Source organism: Pantherophis guttatus, chromosome 3 (assembly GCF_059756535.1).
Source record: "Pantherophis guttatus breed Tessera chromosome 3, ASM5975653v1, whole genome shotgun sequence".
Taxonomy (NCBI): domain Eukaryota; kingdom Metazoa; phylum Chordata; class Lepidosauria; order Squamata; family Colubridae; genus Pantherophis; species Pantherophis guttatus.
Window position 1 is genome coordinate 2,236,843 of NC_142065.1, and position 25,392 is coordinate 2,262,234.

At 43.9% G+C, this 25,392-nt stretch overlaps 1 protein-coding gene across 2 annotated transcripts; it reads left to right on the top strand.

Moving 5' to 3' along the window:
- Positions 1-5,202: 5,202 nt before the first annotated feature.
- On the top strand, positions 5,203-21,471 carry COMMD7 (COMM domain containing 7). 2 transcript variants are annotated; one of them, XM_034405375.3, is made up of 9 exons: positions 5,203-5,372; positions 8,478-8,531; positions 10,058-10,160; positions 14,464-14,520; positions 14,613-14,650; positions 16,297-16,387; positions 16,483-16,532; positions 18,734-18,782; positions 21,148-21,471. In XM_034405375.3, exons 1-9 carry the CDS (start codon positions 5,289-5,291, stop codon positions 21,222-21,224), a joined length of 603 nt encoding a protein of 200 aa, XP_034261266.2. In that variant the 5' UTR covers positions 5,203-5,288; the 3' UTR covers positions 21,225-21,471. The 2 variants fall into 2 exon arrangements, with proteins under 2 accessions (XP_034261266.2, XP_087745073.1); XM_087888947.1 differs by lacking the exon at positions 5,203-5,372 and adding an exon at positions 6,974-7,891.
- The last annotated feature ends 3,921 nt before the right edge of the window (positions 21,472-25,392 follow it).

Sequence of the window (25,392 nt, forward strand, 5' to 3'; positions counted from 1 at the left end):
GGGGGTGCCTTCATCCCACTCTGGCAAGCCCCAAGGGTGGCTTTTCCCACTTAATGAGGGTCTCTTGCCTGACAAAGCAGCCTTCAAGGTCACTTCCCCCCAATTAGGGCTCCCCCTCCCCACTTAGCCCCCCCCCCACTTGCAATCAGGCAGGTTCCAAAGGGGGAGGAAGTGGTGGGGGGGGCAAAGTCCTATTTGGGCTTCTTCCTTGCTAGACCAAAAAAAAAAAGGATTTTGTCCCACTTGGGATTGATTTAACTCTTGTAAAAGCCCTAGGTTTGCAAAAAAAAAAAAAAAATAAGTCCCACCCCTTCCCCTTCTTTCTTTCTACCTCCCCTTCTTTTTCTTTTTCTTTCTCCTTCTCTTTCTCCTTTTCCTTTCCCCTTCTCCTTTCCTTTCTTTTTCTTTTTTCCCTTCTTTCTCCTTCCCCTTTTTTCTTCTTTTTCTCCTTTCTCCTTTTCTCCTTCTCTTTCTCTTTTCATTTCTCTTTCTTTCCCCTTCTCTATCTCCTTTCCCTTCTTTCTCCTTCCCTTTTTTCTTTCTCCTTTCCCTTCTCCACCTCGTCTTTCTCCTTTCCCCCTCATCCTCCTGTTTCTCCTTTCCCTTTTCCCTTTCTCTCTTTCTCATACTCTTCCTCCTCCTCCCCTTCTCTTTCTCCTTTTCTTTCTCCTCCTTCCCTTCTTTCTCCTCCTTGTCCTCCTCTTTCTCTTATCTTTCTCCATCTCCTTTTCCTTGTCCTCTTTCTGTTTCTCCTCTTTTTTTCTTCCCTTCTTCCTCCTCTCCTCTCCCCTTCTCTTTCTCATTCTCTTTCTCCTTCCCCCTTTCCAGGCTGCCTCCAGGATGATCTTCATGACAAAAAGGCCTTTCAGGCGGTGATTTCCTGCAGAATCACCCCAGGAAGAGATTTGAATATGCGGGGATTATTCCACAGTATGCAGCCTTTCTGCATTTCAATGCTTGATGGGGAAGGGGTCTTTGGACAGCCCCCTCCCTTCCTCCCCAGGAAAACATGTAGCTGGGTGCAAAAATTCCATCTTTACCTATCCTTTACCTATCCAATTCCCCCCCCAATACACACACTAACACAAGCAAAGACACACAATTTTTCCCACTTCTGATCCACCCTTAATTTCCATCTGTCTAATTCCTCTAACACATATACACTAACACAAATGCACACACATTTTTCCCTCTTTTGATCCACCCTTCACTCTCACCTATGCAGTCCCCCTATGACACACAAACACACACAAAGAAACACACAATTTCCCCCACTTCTGATCCACCCTTCACTCTCACCTATCCCAATTCTCTCCCAAGTCCTCTATGTGTGTGTACACAAACAGAAACAGTTTATTTTTCCCACTTCTGATGCAATCCTCTGTTCTCTAAAAGGCTCCCTCCCTCCTGGCCATCCAAGCCTCCCCCACCCCTTTATTGCCTGGGGTCGCCCCAGAAGGACCCCCACCCCATCCCCACCCCCCTGCAGACAGCCACACAGGAAACCCTATTTCTCTTGCTCTGTACACACACTCTCCACCAAGGAATAGGAGACAGGAAGGCGGGTTACACAAGGAATTCTTGATTTCATCTTCACACTTAAAACAAAGGCCGGAAGTGGCTATCAGGCCTTGGGAATGGGGGTTGATGAATGGCCAAGATAGCTGCTTCCAGAAAAGGGGGTCTGGGGTCCCGGTGGCTGCATGTCCTGTGCATTTGTGTTTGGTCTTTGAAAATTAGTGGTGTGGCCCTCAGTATCCAGGAAAAAGTGCAAAGAAGAGCAACTAAGATGATGAAAGGCTGGAGACAAAAACATAGGAAGGAGGATTGGAGGAATTGGGTTGGGCCAGTCTAGAGAAAAGAAGGATTAGGGGGGACATGATGGCAGTCTTCCAATATTTGGGGGGCTGCCCCAAAGAAGAGGGGGGGTGTCAACTTATTCTCCAAAGCACCCGAAGGCAGGACAAGAAACAACAGATGGAAACTAACCAAGGAGAGAAGCAACCTAGAACTAAGGAGATGCTTCCTAACAGTGAGGACAATCGATCAGTGGAACTGCTTGCCACCAGAAGTTGTGGGTGCTCCATCACTGGAGGTTTTTAAGAAGAGACTGGACAGCCACCTATCCGAAGTGTCTCCTGCTTGAGCAGGGGGCTGGACTAGAAGACCTCGGAGGTCCCCTTCCAGCTTTATTCTGATTTGATTCCGTTCCTTGACCACCCCTAAACTCTGCATGGATCTTTATTCTTTAATTTCAGATGATGTGCCTCTGTTTTCAACACTGACTGGGAGAGATCCCAAAGCAGAATTCTGGTTCTTGGTCCGTGTCCTGCCTCCCCTCCTCGTGATCCAGTCTGACATTGATCCACTGGGATAATATATAGCAGGGGTCCCCAACTTTTCGGACCTCAGGGACCACTAAATTCATAATTTTAAATCCCGCGGACCACTAATATGATCTGCCTAATGACTGGCTGGGTGGGTGTGGCTAGGTGGTCATATGACTGGGTGGGCGTGGCCAACTCAATGTCACTCACGTCAAGGGGCACATCACCAGCCTCTACTCATCCCTCCCTTCCCAGCCACTCCTCACCTGCCCGCCCGGTCTCCTTATGGCCCCAAGAGGAAGCAGTTGTTGGAGCTAAGCAGCCACCAGGAGAAAGAGTTGGCAAAACAGCTCAGTTCAGATTGGATCTGACCGAGAAGGAGGCTCAGCAGAAGCACCTCACTGAGGACTAGGAGCATAGGCTTTCCAAGCAGAGGGAAGACCTGCGGGAGTGCAAGGCCAGGTACCAGCACCTGGAGGCTCAGCGGGCTGAGATGGTCAGCCAGTTCCAGGCCATGATGCAGTCCCACTGGAATAAAGTCCTCTGGCTCTTCGCAACCAACAGCACTTTCCTCCAGCCTTCGCCCAAAGCCCCCCACCAGGAGGCTGAAGCAGACCCCAAGTCGGAATTTCTGCCCCACTCTGACCCGCACAAAAAGACCCCGAAGGGAGAGACTCTCTGCAGCAACACAAACGTTCATTGCACGTATCTGTCCCAGGGGCCGTAATTTGAGGACCCTGGATTTAGTGCAATATAAAAAATGCAAATAATTTTTCTGCGGACCACCAAAATTTTCTCACGGACCACCAGTGGGTGACCACTGGTACAGAGTATTATATAGTATTAATGCATTACAAAAGTCCTCGATTTACAAGTGTTTCTTTAGTGTTGTTCAAAGTTGCAATGGCATGAAAATAATAATCTATAATCCAGTGTTTCTCAACCTTGGTATCTTGAAGATGGGTGGACTTCAACTCCCAGAATCCCCCAGCCAGCAGCGTTGGCTGGGGGATTCTGGGAGTTGAAGTCCACCCATCTTCAAGCTACCAAGGTTGAGAAACACTGCTATAATCAATTCCCAGTGTTTATGGTTCCTTATCATCAATTCCCAATCTCCCCTATAATCATATATACACTTAGTTAATTAATACAGGTATTCCTCGACTTACGACCACCATGGAGCCCAAACTTTATGTTACTAGGCAAGACATTTGTTAAAGTGGCATTTTGACCCACTTTACGACTTTCCTGGCCACCGTTGTTAAATGAATCACTGCAGTCATTCAGTTAGTGACAGGGTCATTCAATGAATCGGGCTTCCCCAGTGACTTGGCTTGTCAGAAGGTCGCAAAAGGGGGATCACGGGACCCCGGGACTCTGCGACCCTCATAAATACAAGTCAGTTGCCGAGCGTCTGAATTTTGATCATGTGACCCTGGGGAGGCTGCAACGGTCGTAAGTATGAAAAACAGTCATAAGTCACTTTTTTATGTTCCGTTGTAACTTTGAACAGTCACTAAAACTCCCAGCTGAGAAAGCACCAGGGACCCCACAGTCCTCCCCCTCCCTCTCCTCTCCTGCCTTCCTCCTCCTCCTGAAACTCCACTCCCTTCTACTACTGATAATGTTCCCTAGTTGGGCCATGAAATGTCTGCAAGCTCAGAGAGCACCAAGGACCCCACAGTCCCTTCCTTCCTTCCCTGATGATGTTCCCTAGTTGGGCCATGAAATGTCTGCAAGGAAACCACCCAGCTCAGAGAACACCAAGGACCCCTTCCTTCCTCCCTCCTTCCTCCCTTTTCTTCCCTCCCTCCTTCCTTCCTTCCTTCCCTTCTTCTTTCCTTTCCTTCCCTCCCTCCCTCCTTCCTTCCTTTCCTTCCTTCCCTCCCTCCCTTCTTCCTTCCTTTCTTCCTTCCCTTCCCTCCCTCCTTCCTTCCCTTCCTCTTCCCTTTCCTTCCCTCCCTCCCTCCTTCCTTCCTTTCCTTCCTTCCCTCCCTCCCTTCTTCCTTCCTCCTTCCTTCCCTTCCCTCCCTCCCTCCCTCCCTCCCTCCCTCCTTCCTTCCTTCCTTCCTTCCTTCCTTCCTTCCTTCCTTCCTTCCTTCCTTCCTTCCTTCCTTCCTTCCTTCCTTGATGATGTTCCCTAACTGGGTTACAAAACATCTGCAAGAAAACCACCCAGCTCAGAGATAAGTGTTGCCAGGTGTCCACCATTTGAGCGGACAGTCCGCTTTTTTCCCATTATGTTCACTATTTTTTTTTTTCACAAAATAGTGGACTTTTTTTTTTTATTCAAAAGCTTGATGATTAAAATTAAAATGTAATTTCATTTTTTGCATATCACGATGATACATTTGACGTCTTGAATTTTAAGTAAAGTTTTGAAGTGATTATTTTAATACGTGTTAAAATGTTTGTAAGAAAATATATAATTTCATTGTAAAAAAATTTTTTTTAATTTTTTTACTACTTAACCCCCCACCCCCCCACCCACTCACCCCCGCTTGTCTGCTATTTTTGGGAAGCAGACCTGGCAACCCTACCTGAGTCAGAGACCACCAAGGACCCCACACTCCTCCTCCTCCTCCTCTTCCCCCCCCCAACCCCCCGGAGCAACGCAGGACCCCAAACGCGGCTGGTTCCCACGGTCCAAAGACGAGGCTCCTCGCCCGTTCACGCGAGCCACAAGGGCCAGCAAAGCCGCGGGGGTGGGGGGGGGTTACTGGAGAGTGGGGTGGCGGGGGGGGGCGATGCCGGGCATCCTTGGGGTGCGTGGGTGGGTGTGTGGGGGGGTCTCTCTCATTGCTCCGGGGGCGTGGGAAGCAAAGACGAGGAGGAGGAGGATGGAGAGGAGGCTCGAAAGTGCCGGCGCTGATGCTCAGCTGAGCCGGACTTATAGGGCGGAGCGCTGGGGAGGAGAGTAGGGGAGAGGCGGAGCGGGGCCGAGCCGAGCCGAGCCGGGCTATGGGGCTGCTGAATTTCACCCGCGAGCCGGTGCCGGAGGCGGTCAGCGCCGACCTGCAGCTGCTCAACCAGCTGAGCGCGCAGGTGGCGGGGCGCAGGGGACCAGTGGGTGGGAGAGGGGGGGTCCTCCGGGCGAGTGGGGGGGGGGCTTCAGGAGAGACCCTCCCCCACTCTTCAGCCCGGTTAGGTGGGGAGGGGGCGGGGGGAAAGGTAGAGAGGAGGGGGCTTGCCTTCTTCTTCCCCTGGCCTGGAGGGGGTCACTTGGCCATGTAGTTCCCCCCCCTTCTGAGAATGGGGAGGGGGCTCCCTGCAGGGTGGGCTGCCTCCCGGAGGGGGCTTCTTCCTTCCGAGGGTCTTAGATGGCTGTTTAAGCCAGGGGTCTCCAACTTTGGGCACTTTACGACGGGGGGGGAGTTGAAGTCCCCCCCCCGTCGTAAAGTGCCCAAAGTTGGAGACCCCCCTGCTTTTAAGCAGCAAGGGAGGGTTTAAGGCAGGATGCCAAAGCCCATCTGTTAATTAATTAATTAAGTAAAACCTCTTGCATTTATTGGACCAGGCTAGTTGCAACTGTGCCAACCTGCAAGAAGGGCGTTCAGACATTTCCCCTTAAACCACGATTCGTTGGCCTGTGTCGATGCCAACCCATGGTGGTTTCTTCAACAGGTCCTGGGGATTGTAACGCCTTGCCTTGCTTTGCAATAGGTCGCAGGAGTGGGCAATTGTGGCTCTTTTGCAAGCTGTGGACTTCAACTCCCAGAATTCCTGAGACAGTCTCAGGGATTCTGGGAGTTGAAGTCCACAGGTTGTAAAAGAGCCACAATTGCCCACTCCTGCAATAGGGCACCAGGTTTTTCATCTGGGGATGATGGGTCTGGCGCCTAGTGTGCCGGGCTGGGTTTTTAAGTCATGGGACTTTCTGAGCCGGGTGGTTTTTCTTGCAGACGTTTCGTGACCCAGCTAGGGAACATCATCAGTGCTGGATGGAAGGGAGTGTGGGGTCTGTGGGGAAGAGGAGGAGGAGGAGGAGTCTGGGGTCCTTGCTGCTCTCTGAACTTTTTTTTTTTTTTTTTTTTGGCAGATGTTTTGCCACCCAGCTAGGGAACATGCAGAGCAAAAATCCCCTTCCTTCTAGTCCTGATGATATTACCTAGTTGGGTCATGAAACATCTGCAAAAATATAAATAAATATAAATATATAGAAAAGCAATAGCAGAAAAAGAACCACTGGTCCATCCAGTCTGCCTTTTGAATTTTTTGTTTTCTTTTTAATTCAATTTATTATTATAAATGTATTAAAATGTATTTCAATTTTTGTCCGATGATGGACATGGGCTTGTCCCAAGTATGTTCAAACTCAGTTATAGAGGATCTCCACTGGAAGTTGGTTCCAAGCTTCCAATACAGCTAGTCCTCGACTTACGACCGCAATTGAGCCCAAAATTTCTGTTGTTAAGTGAAACATTTGATTCAGTGAGTTTTGGCCCCATTTTATGACTTTCCTTGCCACTGTTGCTAAGTGAATCTCTGCAGTAGTTGGTAAATTAGTAATCCGGTCGTTAAATGAATCAGAAGGTTGCAAAAGGGGATCACGTCAACCTCCGAGTCACTGCGACCGTCATAAGTACGAATCAGTTGCCAGGTGTCTTAATTTTGATCATGTGACTGTAGGGATACTGCAATAGTCATAACTCACAACTCACTTTTTTTTAGTGCTGTTGTAACTTCAGCCACTAAATGAACTGTTGTAAATTGAGGACTACCTGTATAGTGGGATTAGGACCGAGCTCAGAGACCACCAAGGACCCCCCACGGTTCAACCCAGAGCTACAAAAATTGCCCGGCTTTAAATTTAAAATTCAGAGGCCTTTCGTGAAATTGAAAGAAAAAAATGGTGGGGAGGGGGGAAGAATCCCCGATTCCCCCAGACTTCTGGGGGCCTGCCTCCTTGGGAGTGGGTGGGCTTGCAGACCAGAGTTGCGGGTTGGATGACCAGCCCACCTGTCCCTCCCCAAAAGAGGGGAGAAGACGAGGAGGGGAGGTGGGGGGGGCAAGGAAGAACTGGTGGGGGAAAAAATAATGGAGTTTTGTCTTCCGGGAACTTAGTGGCACAAACTTCGATTTTTGTGACTTTGCGGTTTTGCAAACAGTCTGAGTCATCATTTCTCGACAGCGTGGCTGTTTTGGGGGCTGGTCGCAGCTCCCCGGCAGCCATTTTGTGAATGCCCAAACCCCCTCCCCGCTAACCAGGCAGCCATTTTCTATAATCCCCCTAACCCCCCCCCTCCGGTTCTGAAACACTCAAAATGATGGGCAGCCCACAAGGATGCTGTGGTCCTTTGGGGACTCACGTCAGGGGCTGCCGGACCTGTACCACGTTCTGTACCACGTACCATGGTAGAGGGGGCTGGACTAGAAGACCTCCAAGGTCCCTCCCAGCTCTATTCTATTCTATTCTGCCAGGGGACAAAAGGGAGCAGAGGGTAATGTTTTTTGTTTTGTTTGTTTATATCTCACTTTTATTGTTTTTACAAATAGCTCAAGGTGGCCAGCGCATCCATCGCAGTTTCCTCCTCCTATTTTCCCTGCAACAACAATCCTGTGAGGTGGGTTGGGCTGAGAGGCTTTTATGCCTTAGGCGGAACTAGAACTCACCATCTCCTGGTGTTTGGCCCAAAGTCACCCAGCTAATTTTTGTACCTAAGGCAGGACTGGGACTCCATGGGCCCAAAGTCTTTCTGCCAATTTTCCTGCCTAAGGCAGGACTAGAACTCGCAGCCTCCTGATGATTTAACGCAAAGTCACCCAGAAGGCTAGGGTAGGAATTTGAACTCGTGGCCTCCCGCTTTCTAGCCTTGGTACCTTCACCGCTGGCCTGGGGTCTCCAAACTTGACCAACTTTTAAGCCTCGTGGACTTCAACTCCCAGAATTCCTCAGCCAGCCAACTATAACATCCCTAATTCTAATCTGTGCTGGCTGGGGAATTCTGGGAGTTGTAGTCCACGAGGCTTAAAATCGCCAAGTTTGGACACGCCCCCTGCATTTAGTCCCAACTTTCTCTGTCTCTCTCTCTCTCACTTATTTCTTTGTTGATTAAATTTATATGCTGCTTGTTTTAAGTCAGGAAGGAGGAAAGGAAGCACGAAGCTTTTCCTGTTGGATGACAGTCTGTCTTTCTTCTTTTTCCCCAGCAATTCTCTACCCTCGTGGAGGTGCTTTTCCAATTCCTGCGAGAACCCAAAGAGGTAATCCACTTTTGGGAAGAGGGAGGGGGAGGAATCGAAAAAGGAGGGTTCCCCCCCCTGGATGAAGCCCCCCCCGGTTTTCTTTTAAGTGCGAGTGAAGGAGGTTTATAGGCGATGCTGAAAATATTTCTTCTATATAACAAAGTTTTCAATAATAGCATTATAGGTAGTCCTTGATTTATGACACAATTGGGAGCAGAATTTCAGTTGTATATTTGTGTGCATTCACACATACACAAACACAGAGTATACATACACATATGCAAACACATACACATATATATGTATATTATATACATATATGTTTTATATACATATATATTATATACACTGTGTACTTATATAATACTGTATATTATATACAGGTGGTCTTCAACTTACGACCACCACTGAGCCCAACATTTACGTTGCTAAGTGAGAAACGTGTTAAGTGAATTTTGCCCCATTTTACGACATTTCCTGCCACCGTTGTTAAGCAAAGCATTACAGGTGTTATATTAGTAAGACGGTGGTTTAGTGAACCTGCCTTCCCCGTGGACTTTGCTTGACTTTGAAAGTTGCAAAAGGAAGAATCACGTGACCCCGGGGACACTGCAACCGTCATAAATACGAGTCAGTTTCCAAGTATCTGAATTTTGATGACGTGACCCTGGGGAGGCTGCAACTCTGGGACAAATGGTCATAAGTCACGTTTGTCAGTGCCGTCGTAAGTTAGAACGGTCACTAAATGAATCGTAAGTCTAGGACTACCTGTATAGAGTTGCAAAAGGCGATCACACACACTTTTTTTTTTTTTTTTTAGTTTATATGCCGCCCTTCTCCGGAGACTCAGGGCGGCTTACAATGCGTTAAGCAATAGCCTTCATCCTTTTTGTATATTTATACAAAGTCAGCTTATTGCCCCCACAAACTGGGTCCTCATTTCACCTACCTTAGAAAGGATGGAAGGCTGAGTCAACCTTGAGCCTTGGAGAGATTCGAACCAGCAGTAAATTGCAGGCAGCTGTGTTAATAACAGTGCTTTAGTCTGCTGCGCCACCAGGGCTCACATTTTACATATATATATATATATATATATGTGTCCCCTTTTACAACCTTCTCACAAGCAAAAGTCAGCGAGGAAACCAGATTCATTTAATAACCAGATTCACTTAGCAACTGTGGCAAGAAAGCACGTAAAATGGGGCAGTAGACCCTTAAGAAGTGTCTCACTTAGCAACGGAAACTTGGGGCCCAACTGTGGCCATAAGCCAAGGACTCCCTGTATTTTTCAGTTCTGCCAGCTAGCCTTTTTCCTTCCCACCCCCCTCTTCCAAATTGCCTCGAGGGCAACGAGATTTAGAGAAGAGGCCTCAAAGGGATCCCCTTGGAAAACCCATCGACAGCTATGAGCTCCTCCTCCCAGGGGACGCCCATGGAGTTGTGCTGAGCAGGGCAGTTCCTGCCTCCGAGACTCACTTTTACACGTGTGCAAGGGAAGTGTGAGAAACCTGGGGCAATGCACGCTTTGCTCTTGTGCCTGGCAGGTGGAGAGGTTCCTGGCTCACCTGTCCGACTTCGCTACGGGGAATAAAATCAGCCTCGGCCCTCTGAAGAGTATCGTCAAAAGCCTCTTGCTGGTGCCCAGTGGTGAGTGTGGGGCAGGTCTATCGTAGGTCTCTGGGGTGGTGGTGGGGGGAGAGAACCACTCTGAAAGCCACTGTGGTCTTGGAGGTGAGGGGACCAGGCTAGAAATCCGGAGACAGGAAGTTCTAGTCCTGTTTTGGGTATGAAAGTTGGCTGGGTGACTTTGGGCCAATCACCAGGAGACAGTGAGTTCTAGTCCAGTCTTAGGCATGAAAGTTGGCTAGGTGACTTTGGGCCAATGACCAGGTGACTGTGAGTTCTAGTTCTGCCTTAGGCATGAAAGCTGGCTGGGTGATTTTGGACCAATCACCAGGAGACAGTGAGTTCTAGTCCTGCCTTAGGCATGAAAGCTGTCTGGGTGACTTTGGACCAATGACCAGGTGACTGTGAGTTCTAGTCCTGCCTTAGGCACGAAAGCTGGCTAGGTGAGTTTCGACCAATCACCAGGAGATGGTGAGTTCTAGTCCGGCCTTGGTCATGAAAGCTGGTTGCGTGACTTTGGGCCAATGACCAGGAGACTGTGAGTTCTAGTCCCGCCTTAGGCACGAAAGCTGCCTAGGTGAGTTTGGATCAATGACTTAGACTTACAATAACTTTATTGACACTTTGAATGTACACTAATCGGCATACATTAAAATGAAACTTCATTGCATACAGCTCTCAAAGGGTCACCACCAGGAGAGGGTGAGTTCTAGTCCTGCCTTAGCCATAAAAGCTGACTAGGTGCTTTTGGGCCAATCACCAGGAGAGGGTGAGTTCTAGTCCTGCCTTAGCCATAAAAGCTGGCTGGGTGTTCTTTGGGTCAATAGCCAGGAGAATGTGAGTTCTAGTCCTACCTTAGGCACAAAAGCTGGTTGTGATACATTCATCGTCTTGAGTTCCCTACAAAGTAATAAAGGCAGGATAAAAAATCTAATAAATAAATAAACAAACGGGGGCGGAGGAGGGGAGGATAAGGAAAAATCTCTCCTCCACCTGAAAGAAAACACATTTCGGGTTCAGTCTGGTGCATCCCCTTTGCTCAAAGGCTTCTGCAAGATCAGAAGTTTCCCTCCAAATGACGGGCGTTGTGTAGTCATGACCCCCCCCCCACAACCCCTGTCCTTAGGTATGTGCATACACAATGCCCATCCGAAAGGGTGGGGTTTATAGTGCAATTCTGCTTTTGTCAGTTGTGATGGGCAATCTCACTCACACACACAGAGTGCAGAAATCTTTAATCTTCAAAAAACTTCCCAGAAGACCCAACAGCTTAATAATTTTCTTTCTTTCTTTCTTTCTTTCTTTCTTTCTTTCTTTCTTTCTTTCTTTCTTTCTTTCTTTCTTTCTTTCTTTCTTTCTTTCTTTCTTTCTTTTTTTAATTTGATTTATATGCTGCCCTTCTCCGAAGACTCAGGGCGGCTTACAATGTGCTCAGCAATCGCCTTCATCCTTTTGTATATTTTATACAAAGTCAGCTTATTGCCCCCACAAACTGGGTCCTCAATTTACCTACCTTAGAAAGGATGGAAGGCTGAGTCGACCTTGAGCCTGGGGAGATTTGAACCTGCAGTAATTGCAGGCAGCTGGTCTTAATAACCAGCTTAATAACAGGGTGCCTTAAACCCCTGTACTACCAAGGCTCTTTCTTTCTCTCTCTCTCTCTCTCTCTCTCTCTCTTTCTCTCTCTTTCTTTCTTTCTTTCTTTCTTTCTTTCTTTCTTTCTCTTTCTTTTCTTTCTCTTCCTTTCCCTATCATTTATCAATCATCTATTTATCTATTTATCTATCTATCTTCTATATCAGTGGTGAAATCCAAATTGTTTTACTACCAGTTCTGTGGGCGTGGCTTGGTGGGTGTGGCAGGGGAAGGATACTGCAAAATCTCCATTCCAACCCCACTCGGGGGCCAGCCAGAGGTGGCATTTGCCGGTTCTCTGACCTACTCAAAATTTCCGCTACCGGTTCTCTAGAACCTGTCAGAACCTGCCGGATTTTACCCCTGATCTATATCTTTATGTATCTGTCTATTTGTCTGTCCATCTATATCTCTCTATCTCTCTATCTCTCTATCTCTCTATCTCTCTCTCTCTCTCTCTATCTATCTATCTATCTATCTATCTATCTATCTATCTAATTTCTACACTGCCCATCACTCTTAACCAATTGGGCGTTTTAAAAACCACAATATACAGTAATATAAAATGGTACTGAAAAGCCCAGTTAAGAATAGAGTTTATAAAATACGGTTTTGACAAGCGAAAAGCAAAAATCAAAGATAAAATGTTTACAAAGCTAAAACCGAATTATGTGAACTCAGGGTGGTTTTTCTGAGTCGCAGTTTGCCCCTGGTGCGTAGCTCCAGTTCTTTCCACTCGATTCAGAAGGTGTCATAAGAAATTCTGATTGTAATGGAATTTCTTACTCTCCAGTGCAATCTACCAGGCATTATAAGAAGAAGCAAACAGTCTTGCTGCTAAGAAAAAGAGAGCTGATAGGAGGCAAAGAAATAACTACAGATAAGAAGACCTACAGAAGGGAACATGGGCAGCTCAGGGTTGAATTGTGCGTTCCTTGGTGCTCTCTGAATTGTTTTCTTGCAGACGTCTCATGACCCAACTAGGTAACATCATCAGTCTTACAAGGAAGGATTTTCTCTCTGTTTATATACAAGTGGCTTTCGCTGTTAGTGTTGATGGGAATGTTGTTTTCCTTTCGGTGGTTCTTTGATTAGCCTATGGTTTATTGTTAGTTTGTTTGTCTAAGTTGGTAGTTCCTTGATTGGGGTATTGTTTATTACTGTAAACCAGTGGTGAAATCCAATTTTTTTTACTACTGGTTCTGTGGGTGTGGCTTGGTTTGGTGGGCGTGGCAGGGGAAGAACACTGCAAAATCTCCATTCCCACCCTACTCCAGGGAAAGGATACTGCAAAATCCCCATTCCCACCCCACTCTGGGGCCAGCCAGAGGTGGTATTTGTCGGTTCTCAGAACTGCTCAAAATTTCCGCTACCGGTTCTCCAGAACCTGCTGGATTTCACCCCTGCTATAAACTAAAGTAAAATAAAAAATAAGATTAAAATAAAAATTTAATTTAATTTAATTTAATTTAATTTAATTTAATTTAATTTAATTTAATTTAATTTAATTTAATTTAATAATTTAATTTAAAAAATTAAAATTAAAAAGTAAAGTAAAATAAACCAGGTTTGGATTGGATTGCAAGCATCCTGTTTGGCCAGAATTTAGCTTTCTTGTTTTAATTGATTTAGTTTGATAGTTTTATTTTTATTTTATGTGTCTTTTCATCTTTAATTGGGACTCATCCCGAGTTCTTTGAAAGATAAACAGCTATATAAACCTTTCAAATAAATTAAAATAAGAAGAGATATAACCAAATAAAAAATAGCAATGAAACAAAATATAGTGTACAATGGAATAATAATAAAACAAGTAAAAAATAAAATAGAAATAAAATACATAAAATAACCTTCAGATTTCTTTGAAAGATGGGCAGCTATATAAATGTTTTAAATAAAATAAATAGAAAACAAATAATATCAAATAAAAAATAGAAATGAAATAAAAGTAGAAATCAAATAAAAATAACAATAAAATTAAAAATAGAAATAAAGTAATAAAACAAAAAATAGAAACAAAATAAAATAAACTTCAAATAATAAAACAAAAAATAGAAACAAAATAAAATAAACTTCAAATAATAAAACAAAAAATAGAAACAAAATAAAATAAACTTCAAATAATAAAACAAAAAATAGAAACAAAATAAAATAAACTTCAAATAATAAAACAAAAAATAGAAACAAAATAAAATAAAATAAATTTGAAATAATAAAACAAAAAATAGAAAAAATAAAATAAACTTCAAATAATAAAACAAAAAAGAAACAAAATAAAATAAAATAAACTTGAAATAATAAAACAAAAAATAGAAACAAAATAAAATAAAATAAATTTGAAATAATAAAACAAAAAATAGAAACAAAATAAAATAAAATAAATTTGAAATAATAAAACAAAAAAGAGAAACAAAACAAAATAAACTTCAAATAATAAAACAAACAAATAGAAACAAGATAAAATAAAATAAACTTCAAATAATAAAACAAAAAATAGAAATAAAATAAAAATTTAAAAAAGCTTTAAATTTAGGGTGCAGATTTGCAAGCACGGCAATGGCCGAAGTTAGCTTTTGCTTGTTTTTCTCCCATAAATTAGCTCTGTGGTCAGGGAGGTCAGTCCCTGCCTTATCTTCCATTTGTGTCTTTGTCAACTGGGCTCCCTTTTTTTACACAATGTTTATTCCAGGTGCCTTAAAGCGGAGCCTGTCTGCAGAACAAGTCCGAGCAGATCTTATCACCCTGGGTAGGTCTCTCCCCTGCTCTGCCCCATTTAGTTCTCTGGGGGGGCCACTGGCTTCACTCCTCCTGTTTGACCACCTCCAATTTCTCCTGCAGGGCTGAGCGAGGAAAAGGCCAGGTATTTTGAAGAACAGGTAAGCGCTTTCCTCCATGGGCCAGGATCGCCTTTTGCAATTTAAACCACCATCCCCAAAATTGCAGAGGGAATCCAAGTCTCTTTTCCAAACCTGCAACTTTAATTCTTTCCTATTTTCTCGCTGTAAGGAGTATCTGTAAATGTTGTTTTTCTCCCTGGAAAATTCTTAGGTCGCTTTCTAAGGCCATGTCTCTCAGCTGTGAGAACTTTTAAGAGAGGTGGACTTCAACTGGAGTCCACTCCTCTTAAAGCATGCTGGCTGGAGAATTCTAGGAATTGAAGTCCATCCAATTTAAAGGGTGCTTTCTAGAGAATTCTAGTAGTTGAAGTCCATCCCTCTTAAAAATATATTGGCTGGAGAATTCTGGGAAATTGAAGGCCATCTAACTTAAAGTATGCTGGGTGGGGAATTCTGGGAATTGAAGTCTGCCCATCTTAAAAATATACTGGCTGGAGAATTCTGGGAATTGAAGTCCATCCAACTTAAAGCATGCTTTCTAGGGAATTCTAGGAGTTGAAGTACACTCCTCTTAAAGCATGCTGGGTGGGGACTTCTGGGAGTTGAAATACACCCTCCTTCAAGAATGCTAGCTGGGGAATTCTGGGAAATTGAAGTCCATTCCTCTTAAAAAGTTGCTGAGATTGCAAAACATTATTCTAAGATTAAAAATCACGCAAGTGAGTGGGATCATTGTGTGAAGGGTTATTTTGCAAGTTAATTTTTGGTTTGGTTCAATCAAACCAGTTGACTTAACTCTTCAAACTGCAGCGAAGTGCTGTAAACCATCTTTACTTAATGCATTGTGTGAACACAGCCAGCAGGTTTCAGTGTAAATTCGCCACAATATAAAAAAGATGTGGAGACTCTAGAAAGAGTGCAGAGAAGAGCAACCAAGATGATTAGGGGACTGGAGGCTAAAACATATGAACAACGGTTGCAGGAACTGGGTATGTCTAGTTTAATGAAAAGAAGGACTAGGGGAGACATGATAGCGGTCTTCCATTATCTCAGGGGCTGCCCCAAAGAAGAGTTGAGGGGGGTCAAGCTATTCTCCAAAGCCCCTGAAGGCAGGACAAGAAGCAACGGATGGAAACTAATCAAGGAGAGAAGCAACCTGGAACTAAGGAGAAACTTCCTGACAGTTAGAACAATTAATCAGTGGAACTGCTTGCCACCAGAAGTTGTGAATGCTCCAACACTGGAAGCTTTTAAGAAGAGATTGAACAGCTGTTTGTCTGAAATAGTATAAGGTTTCCTGCTTGCACAGAAGGTTGGACTAGAAGACCTCCAAGGTCCCTTCCAACTCTTTTTATTCTGTTCCACAATTGTGCCTGCAAGTGTGACGACACCATAATGGTTAATAAATTCAAATAAAACAAAAATGCCAAATTAGGTCCCAGCTCTTACTCAGCTGTGGGGAAATTCCCTTGCAGTCTTCGGACCCCATGGACACTGTATTAAAACCATCACTGATTCCATTCTTGTCTTTTTTTTTTAAAAAAGTTTTTTTATTAATAATTCAAATTTAAAAAAACAATTGACATGGTTTGACATCTCCGGTTTCTAACATTTCTGTGTAATTCAAATGAATAAATAATATATTCCTTAACCTATCACTCTTCTCTTTTTTGCCTTCGTCCCAGTGGAAGGAAACTTCTCCCACGCTCTCACGCCTGGCTGTGGGGCAGACGCTGATGGTTAATCAGCTAACAGACATGGAGTGGAAATTTGGAGGTGAGTTCTTTTCTGGGGGGCTGGGGGGCAGAGAGGGTTCCTTTGCCAATTCCTTCGTATCGATCTTTTTTGCTGCTGGTTTCTCTCTCCAATAGTGACGGCCGGAAGCAGTGAGATGGAGAAAGTAGGAAGCATTTTCCTGCAGGTAAGACGCATTTGGGGAAGGGACAGGTAAAACCAGGAGAGGGGGGAGAGTCAGAAATTGGCACAGGCCTCAGGGGAGGGGCTTGAGGAGACCTCATACAGGTAGTCCTCGAGTTATAACGTGACCAAAGTTATAACAGCACTGAAAAAAAGGAACTTACGGCCATTTTTCCCATTTACGACCGTGGTCACACCATCAAAATTCGAACGCTTGGCAACTGACTCGAATTTATGACAGGGTTGTAGTGTCCTGGAGTCATGTGATTTCCCCTTTATATATAGGCAGTTCTCGACTTACAACTGTTTTTTTTTTTGTGACCGAAGTTACAGCAGCCCTGAAAAAAGTGACTGGTGTCCTTTTTTCACACTTACAACTGTTGCATCGTCCCCGTGGTCACATGATCAAAATTCAGAGGCTTGGCAACTGGCCTGGACTTATGACGGTTGCAGCATCAGGTGGTCCGAGGGGTGAAATCCAGCAGGTTCTGACAGGTTCTGGAGAACCGGTAGCGGAATATTTTGAGTAGTTCGGAGAACCGGCAAATACCACCTCTGGCTGGCCCCAGGAGTGGGGAGGGAATGGGGATTTTGCAGTATCCTTCCCTCAGGACTGGGGTGGGAATGGGGATTTTGCAGTATCCTTCCTCCAGACTGGGATGGGAATGGGGATTTTGCAGTATCCTTCCCCACCACACCCACGGAACCGGTGGTAAAAAAATTTGGATTTCACCACTGGGTGGTTCGCCTTTTGCGAGCTTCCAACAAGCCAAGTGCGCGGGGAAGCCAGATTCACTTAACAACCATGTGACTAACTTAACCACCACAGAGATTCACTTAGCGACGGTGGCGAGGAAGGCCGTAAAATGGGGCCAAAGTGACTTAACCGCCGTCTCGCTTAGCAATGGAAATTTGGGGCTCGGATTGTGGTCGTAAGTCGAGGACTATCTATAAGCTATTTTCTTTCCATATTTTCCCCAAAATGGACAATTATTCAAACTGTATATTCAGTAAATACAGAATAAATTTCGGCTAGCCTAGAAGAAAGAAGGACTGGGTGGGACATGATAGCAGTCTTCCAATATTTGAGGGGCTGCCCCAAAGAAGAGAGGCTCAATGTATTGTCCAAAGCACAGAAGGTAGGACAAGAAACAACAGATGGAAACTAATCAAGGAAAAAATCAACCTAGAATTGAGGAGAAATTTCCTAATAGTGAGGACAATTAACTAGTGGAACAGCTTGCCACCAGAAGTTGTGGGTGCTCCATCACTGGAGGTTTTTTTAAGAAGTGACTGGACTTGATAGAAATAGTATAGGATCTCCTGCTTGGCCAGGGGGTTGGTCTAGAAGACCTCCAAGGTCCCTTCCAACCCTTGTTATTCTGTAAGGGTCTCCTGCTTGGCCAGGGGGTTTGTTCTGCCCCAGCTATTGACCCCAAAGAACGCAGCACACACAAAGTCTGTACAAACCTTAGTTTACTAAATTAAATCAGTCTTTTTCAAACAAAGGCTGTTAATTAACTTTCTTAACAGCCTACAAGAATCCAAAGAATAAATAATCTTAATCTTACTATGGTTGGCAGAAAGCCCAGAAGCAATTTGCAGGAAACTGATAAGAGAACTAAGATCAGGACGCGAAGGAGAGTGAACGAAGTTGTTCCCTACAAATTGTTTCAGTCGGTGTTCCTCCTTAAATAGGCTAAGGGAGTGGCCAATTAGCCCCAAGCCTTACTCTCGAGGAGACCTCCTCCTGAGGAGCCACTCCTGCCTTTTGGCAGCTCTGCGCGCCCGTGCATCGAGAAGAGGCTCCTCCTCTTCTTCCTCTTCACTTATGGGAGCTTATGGAGGTTCTGGAGGCCCTGGCTGAATCCCCGCCTCTGGCATCACATCTTCTCCAGCCTCCTCACTGTCCGACTCGAGCGCCAGCTGCACAGGCTGCTGGCGCAACATCACACCAGCCTCCTCGCTGTCAGAATCGGCTACAATCCGCACAGGCCGCTGACAGGCCACAACACTGTTGGACTAGAAGGTCCCTTCCAGGTCTATTCTGATTGTGATTCTGAAATCCAAGAATCTTAAATTTCACTTTTTGTATCTTCCAAGTGTTCCATGGTGGGAGATTCCAGGGGTTGCATTTTGGTTTCTGACATCTGCCTCCTTTGCTGAAACTCACCCAACTTTTCACAACTTGTCATCTCCTTGTAGCTGAAACTGGTGGTTAAGAAAGGCAGCCGGCTGGAACCAGTATATCTAGGTAAGTAAGCCAGCATTGTCTGTGGGAAAACTCTGCAAGTAAAGGGAGAGAGGCTTGAAGATGGGTGGACTTCAACTCCCAGCTGCTGGCTGGGGGATTCTGGGAGTTGAAGTTACCCATCTTCAAGCTTCCAAGGTTGAGAAACACTGAGCTACAGGAATTCCTTGACTTACAACTGTTCGTTTAATGACCCTTCGTAGTTACAAAAAGAACTGAAAAAAAATAACTTGTGACCATTGCGGCATCCCCGTAGTCACATGATCAGAATTCAAAGGCTTGGCAACTGGCATGGACTTATGACAGTTGCAGTGTCCCGGGGTTTCGTGATCGACACCATTTGGGAACTTCTGAGCTGGCTTCCGACATGCAAAGGTTCAAATGGGGGAGCTAGATTCGCTTAATGGCCGTGAGATTCACTTAGCAACAACATGGATTCATATAATGACGGTGGTGAAGAATGTCGTAGAATGGGGCGTGATTTTCTGAACAACTGTCTTGCTTAGCAACCAAAATGTTGGGCGCAGTTGTGGTCGTAAATCGAGGATTACCTGCACTGAGTTATAAGAGCTGTGTTTGTTGACAGCCGTGTTTTAATTCTTAATGTTGAATGCTTTTAACGCTTTCCAAGTTCTTAGTGTTTTTGTTTCATTTTGTCAAATAACAACACCTTCATTGTTATTTTTTGATAAATAACTCAAGTGGCAGACATACCTTAGGCACAAAAGCCGGCTGGGAGACTTTGGGCCCATCACCAGGGGACGGTGAGTTCTAGTCCTGCCTTAGGCACGAAGGCCTCCTGGGTGACTCAGTCCCCCCCTCTCTCAGCTCAATCCATTTCACAGGGTTGTTGTGATGGGAGAAAGTGGAAAGAACATTAGGTATGTTTGCTGCCTTGAGTTAAAATGAAAGAAAAAAGAAAATGGGATAAAGAAATCTTAATTTTTTTAAAAAAAAACCTGGAAATTACAATAGAGAATGGAATGGAATGGAATGGAATGGAATGGAATGGAATGGAATGGAATGGAATGGAATAGAATAGAATAGAATAGAATAGAATAGAATAGAATAGAATAGAATAGAATAGAATAGAATAGAATAGAATAGAGAATGAAATAATGAATATGATGGAATGGAATGGAATAGAATAGAATAGAATAGAATAGAATAGAATAGAATAGAATAGAATAGAATAGGAGAATGAAATAATGAATATGATGGAATGGAATAGAATAGAATAGAATAGAATAGAATAGAATAGAATAGAATAGAATAGAGAATGAAATAATGAATATGATGGAATGGAATGGAATAGAATAGAATAGAATAGAATAGAATAGAATAGAATAGAATAGGAGAATGAAATAATGAATATGATGGAATGGAATAGAATAGAATAGAATAGAATAGAATAGAATAGAATAGAATAGAATAGAATAGAATAGAATAGAATAGAATAGAGAATGGAATGGAATGGAATGAAGAATGGAATGGAATGGAATGGAATGGAATGGAATAGAATAGAATAGAATAGAATAGAATAGAGAATGAAATAATGAATATGATAGAATGGAATGGAATGGAATAGAAGAGAATAGAATAGAATAGAGAATGAAATAATGAATATGATGGAATGGAAGAATGGAATGGAATAGAATGGAATAGAATAGAATAGAATAGAATAGAATAGAATAGAATAGAATAGAATAGAATAGAATAGAATAGAATAGAATAGAATAGAGAATGAAATAATGAATATGATGGAATGGAATGGAATGGAATGGAATGGAATAGAATAGAATAGAATAGAATAGAATAGAATAGAATAGAATAGAATAGAATAGAATAGAATAGAATAGAATAGAATAGAATAGAATAGGAGAATGAAATAATGAATATGATGGAATGGAATGGAATGGAATAGAAGAGAATAGAATAGAATAGAGAATGAAATAATGAATATGATGGAATGGAATGGAATGGAATGGAATGGAATGGAATAGAATAGAATAGAATAGAATAGAATAGAATAGAATAGAATAGAATAGAATAGAATAGAATAGAATAGAGAATGAAATAATGAATATGATGGAATGGAATAGAATAGAATAGAATAGAATAGAATAGAATAGAATAGAATAGAATAGAATAGAATAGAATAGAATAGAATAGAATAGAATGAATTAGGGTAGAGTAGAGCAGAGCAGAACAGAACAGAAAACAGAACAGAACAGAACAGAATAACAGAGTTGGAAGGGACCTTGGAGGTCTTCTAGTCCAACCCCCTGCTCAGCCAGGAAGCCCTATAGTACCATTTCAGACAAGCTTGAGTAGCTAATCCTGAACCTTTCGCTCCTTCTCCTTCCAGAATTAACCCTGCCCCAGTTTTACAGCTTCCTTCACGAGATGGAAAGGATGAAGTCCAGCCTGGAGAGCCTCAGCTGATTTTCCTGCCCACCAGACTCTGCAGGACATCTGGACCTCAGGACCAAGACCGTTCCTTCCTTCCGCTGGGGGGGGGCGGGGGAAAAAAATTGCAATCCATTCTGGATTGAGTGGGTGAAATACAGTCTCAAGGTGAAAATGGTTTGTACAACCTGTCAGAGTCCCGGTTTGCATCAAAGGACAAGATGGGAAATGATTTGTGGAAGCAAAACTGAAATGGAAAATAAAAGTTTCTCCTTTCAAACAAGGAAGTGGGAGCCCCTCGGTTGCCCCCCCCCCACTCACCACAGTGCCAGCATGAAGACAAACGCCAATAAAGGAAAATTGTGTGTAGCACAGGGTTAAAATGAGGGAATCCTTTGGTGCTCTCAGCTTGATTTTTTTCCTTGCAGACGTTTCATGACCCAACTAGGTAATATCATCAGTGCTAAAAGGCGATAGACAACTGGGCTGGGCACAGCTCTTGTACCTAAGCCAGTGTTTTCCTAACCTTAAAACTATTTTGAGATGTGTGGACTTCATCTCCCAGAATTCCCCAGCCAGCATGGGTCAGTGTTCCCCAATTTTAGCCATTTTAGAATATGTGGACTTATCCTAATCAGATCTGATCTGAACTGGTGTAGGGTTTCCTGCCTGAGCAGGGGGTTGGACTAGAGGACCTCCAAGGTCCCTTCCAACTCTTGTTTTTCTTTTCTATTCTATTCTATTCTATTCTATTCTAAAAGGTTTGGGGGAAGGAGAAGGAGGAGGACTGTCGAATCCTTGGTGCTCTCTTTACTTGGTTGTCTCTTTGTATAGTACTGGCCAAAATTGTGGAAACCTTTTGGGACAAGTGTATTTTTGAGGTTTGATGGTTAATAACACCACTTCTTTTTTTGGAGTTTCAAGATAATCCTATTCCACTGCTGGAATGGCCTGGGAATAGCCCAGACCTTCACCCAATGGAAAATCTATGGAGCTGACTCAAGAAACTGGTTAGTCAGAAGCGACCCAGCAATAAAACCCAGTTAATAGAAGCCATCATTCCATCTTGGTTTCACATTAGAACAGCTGCAGAACTCAAAGACTTGGTTCACTCCATGGGAAGACGTTGTAAGGCCGTCATTCATGCTAAAGGTTACCCAACGAAGTATTAACTGACATGGGGATCATTTTTGTATATCTCGTTTTTTCTACGTGTTTCACTTTTCGTCTTTCTACTGCAACTGCTATTCTAATACCAAATCCTTCCTAAAAGTTATTGCATTACATTCCTGATTAAATTATCTTTCCATTGATATATAACTTTATGGTACCACTCCAAAAACAAGTAGCGTTATTACAATTAACTAGTTTTAGAAAATACACTTTTCCCAAAAGGTATCTACAATTTTGGCCGCTACTATTAACATTTCATTGCCCAATTAGGTAACATCATTAGTGCTAGAAGGAAGTGAGGTCTGTAGAGAGGAGGAGGAGGAGGACAACTGTGGGAATCCTTGGTGCCCTCTAAGCTGTTTCCTTGCCAACATTTCATTACCCAAAATAGCTGATACCATCACTGCTCTGCTGATGTTGGGTCATGAAATATCTGCAAGAAATCAACCAAGCTCAGAGAGCACCTCAAGAAGTTAAAAAGTGTTCTAAGGTTATACCAGATCTCAAAAGCCTCTGCTGTGGCTTCTTCTCCCCATTGAGGTGGGCAGCAATTGTCCGAAGAGTCCCTAAACCAGAATGGGACAACAGTCCCCTCTTTCACCAGAGCTGTCAAAAATTCCCTGGGATCTCTGAGTGGTCTCCCATTCTTAGGCCCAAATTTGAAAGACGATGCAGTGAGTTCTTCTTGAGTCTAGTTCTGTATTTGCTTAGAGTCACCTTGTAGGGGAGTTGGGCGGCATAGAAATTTAATAAGAGAGAGAGAGAGAGAGAGAGAGAGAGAGATGATAAATGATTGATTGAGAGAGAGAATAGATGGAGAGAGAATATATTGAGAAAGAATAAAGTGAAAAAGAGATGATAATAGTGAGGGAGAAAGAAAAAAATAGATAATAGTTTGAGAGAGGAAATGAGAGCGAATAGATTGGGAAAGAGTAAGAATAGAGAGAAAGATGATAGATAATGCCGTAGATAGGGAGGGAGAAAGAGAAAAAATAGAAAATTGAGAGAGAACAGAACAGAATAGAATACAAATACAAATACAAATAATACAAATTCCTTGTGTGTCCAATCACACTTGGCCAATAAAGAATTCTAATCTAATCTAAATAGAAATAGAATAGAATAAGAAAGAATAGAAGAGTAGAGTAGAATAGAACAGAACAGAACAGAATAGAATGGAATAGAATTGTTTATTGGCCAAGTGTGATTGGACACTCAAGGAATTTGTCTTTGGTGCATACGCTCTCAGTGTACATAAAGAAAAATAAAATACATCCATCTAGAATCATAAGATACAACACTTAGTGATAGTCATAGGTTACTAAACAAGCAATCAAATCATACTAGGAAACAAAACAATATAAATCGTAGAGATACAAGCAACAAGGTTATAGCCATAAGTAGAAAATGAGATAGACAATAGGAAGGATGAGAAGAAGAATAGTATAGATTAGGAAAGATATAATAGAGATGTATAGATGGAAAAAGAAAATAATAATAGATGAGAGAGAATAGATAGATGAGAGAGATAATAGAGAGATGATAGGGAGGGGAAAAATAGAGAATAGATTGAGAGAGAATAGATAATAGATATGCATAATAGAATAGATAAGAGATGATAAGATACAGAGAATAGAGAATAGATGAGAGATAAGAGAGGGAGGAGAGAGATATTTATTATTATTTATTTATTTATTATTTAAATTTCTATACCGCCCTTCTCCAAAATAGGACTCAGAGCGGTGAACAGCCAAAGTAAAAAACAATACATACAAAATTTAAAAGCAGTTTAAAATAATTAAATATTTTGGCTGTAAATTAAAACAACCCAATTTAAAATCAATTTAAAATTAACTCAAGCCAGCCCAGCTAGTTGAAATAAATGGGTTTTCAGGGCCCGACGAAAAATCCGGAGGTCTGTTATTATACGTAACTCTGGGGGAAGGTTATTCCAGAGGGCGGGTGCCGCCACAGAGAAGGCCCTCCCCCTGGGAGTCGCCAGCCGACATTGTCTGGCGGACGGCACCCTGAGGAGGCCCACTCTGTGTGAGCGTACTGGCCGGTGGGAGGCTATTGGTGGCAGTAGGCGGTCTCGTAAGTACCCCGGCCCTAAGCCATGGAGCGCTTTAAAGGTGGTCACCAACACCTTGAAGCGCACCCGGAAGACCACCGGGAGCCAGTGCAGCTCGTGCAGGAGAGGTGTCACATGGGAGCGCCTCGTCGCCCCCATAATCCCCCGCGCGGCCGCGTTCTGGACCAGCTGGAGCCTCCGGGTGCACCCCAAGGGGAGCCCCATGTAGAGAGCGTTGCAGTAGTCCAGGCGGGAAGTGACGAGTGCCTGAGTGACTGTGCGTAGGGAGTCCCGATCTAGAAAGGGGCGTAACTGGCGTATCAGGCGGACCTGATAAAAAGCCCCCCTGGCCACGGCCGCCAAATGATCTTCTAACGACAGCCATGCATCCAGGAGGACGCCCAAGTTACGAGCCCTCTCCGTGGGGGCGAGTGATTCGCCCCCAATAGCCAGCGATGGCGTCAGCTGGCTATATCGGGACGCCGGAAGCCACAGCCACTCGGTCTTGGAGGGGTTGAGTCGGAGCCTGTTTCTCCCCATCCAGGCCCGCACGGCCTCCAGGCACTGGGACATCACTTCAAGGGCATCGTTGGGGTGGCCTGGGGTGGAGATGTACAGCTGGGTGTCAGATAATGGAGAGAGAATACATAACAGAGAGAGAAATGATAGATAATAAATAGGGAGGGCGGGAGAGAAATAGAGAAAATTTAGAATGCACCCTGAGAAACTTAAAACATTTTTTTTTTCGGGTTTCTGCAATCCTGTCGTGTGTTCTCAGAACCACAACTGTAAAAACCCAACTGAACAACTTAGCCTGCCTATAATAGACCCACAAGTCACACAAAGCCACACAGCACCCAGCCAGAGGAAGAGGAGCCCGAGCTGCCTTTTCCGGGAACCGAGAGCTAATCTCCAGAAAGCAGAAGGCTCGGAGGGTTGTGGGGGGGGAAAGCGAGGCCC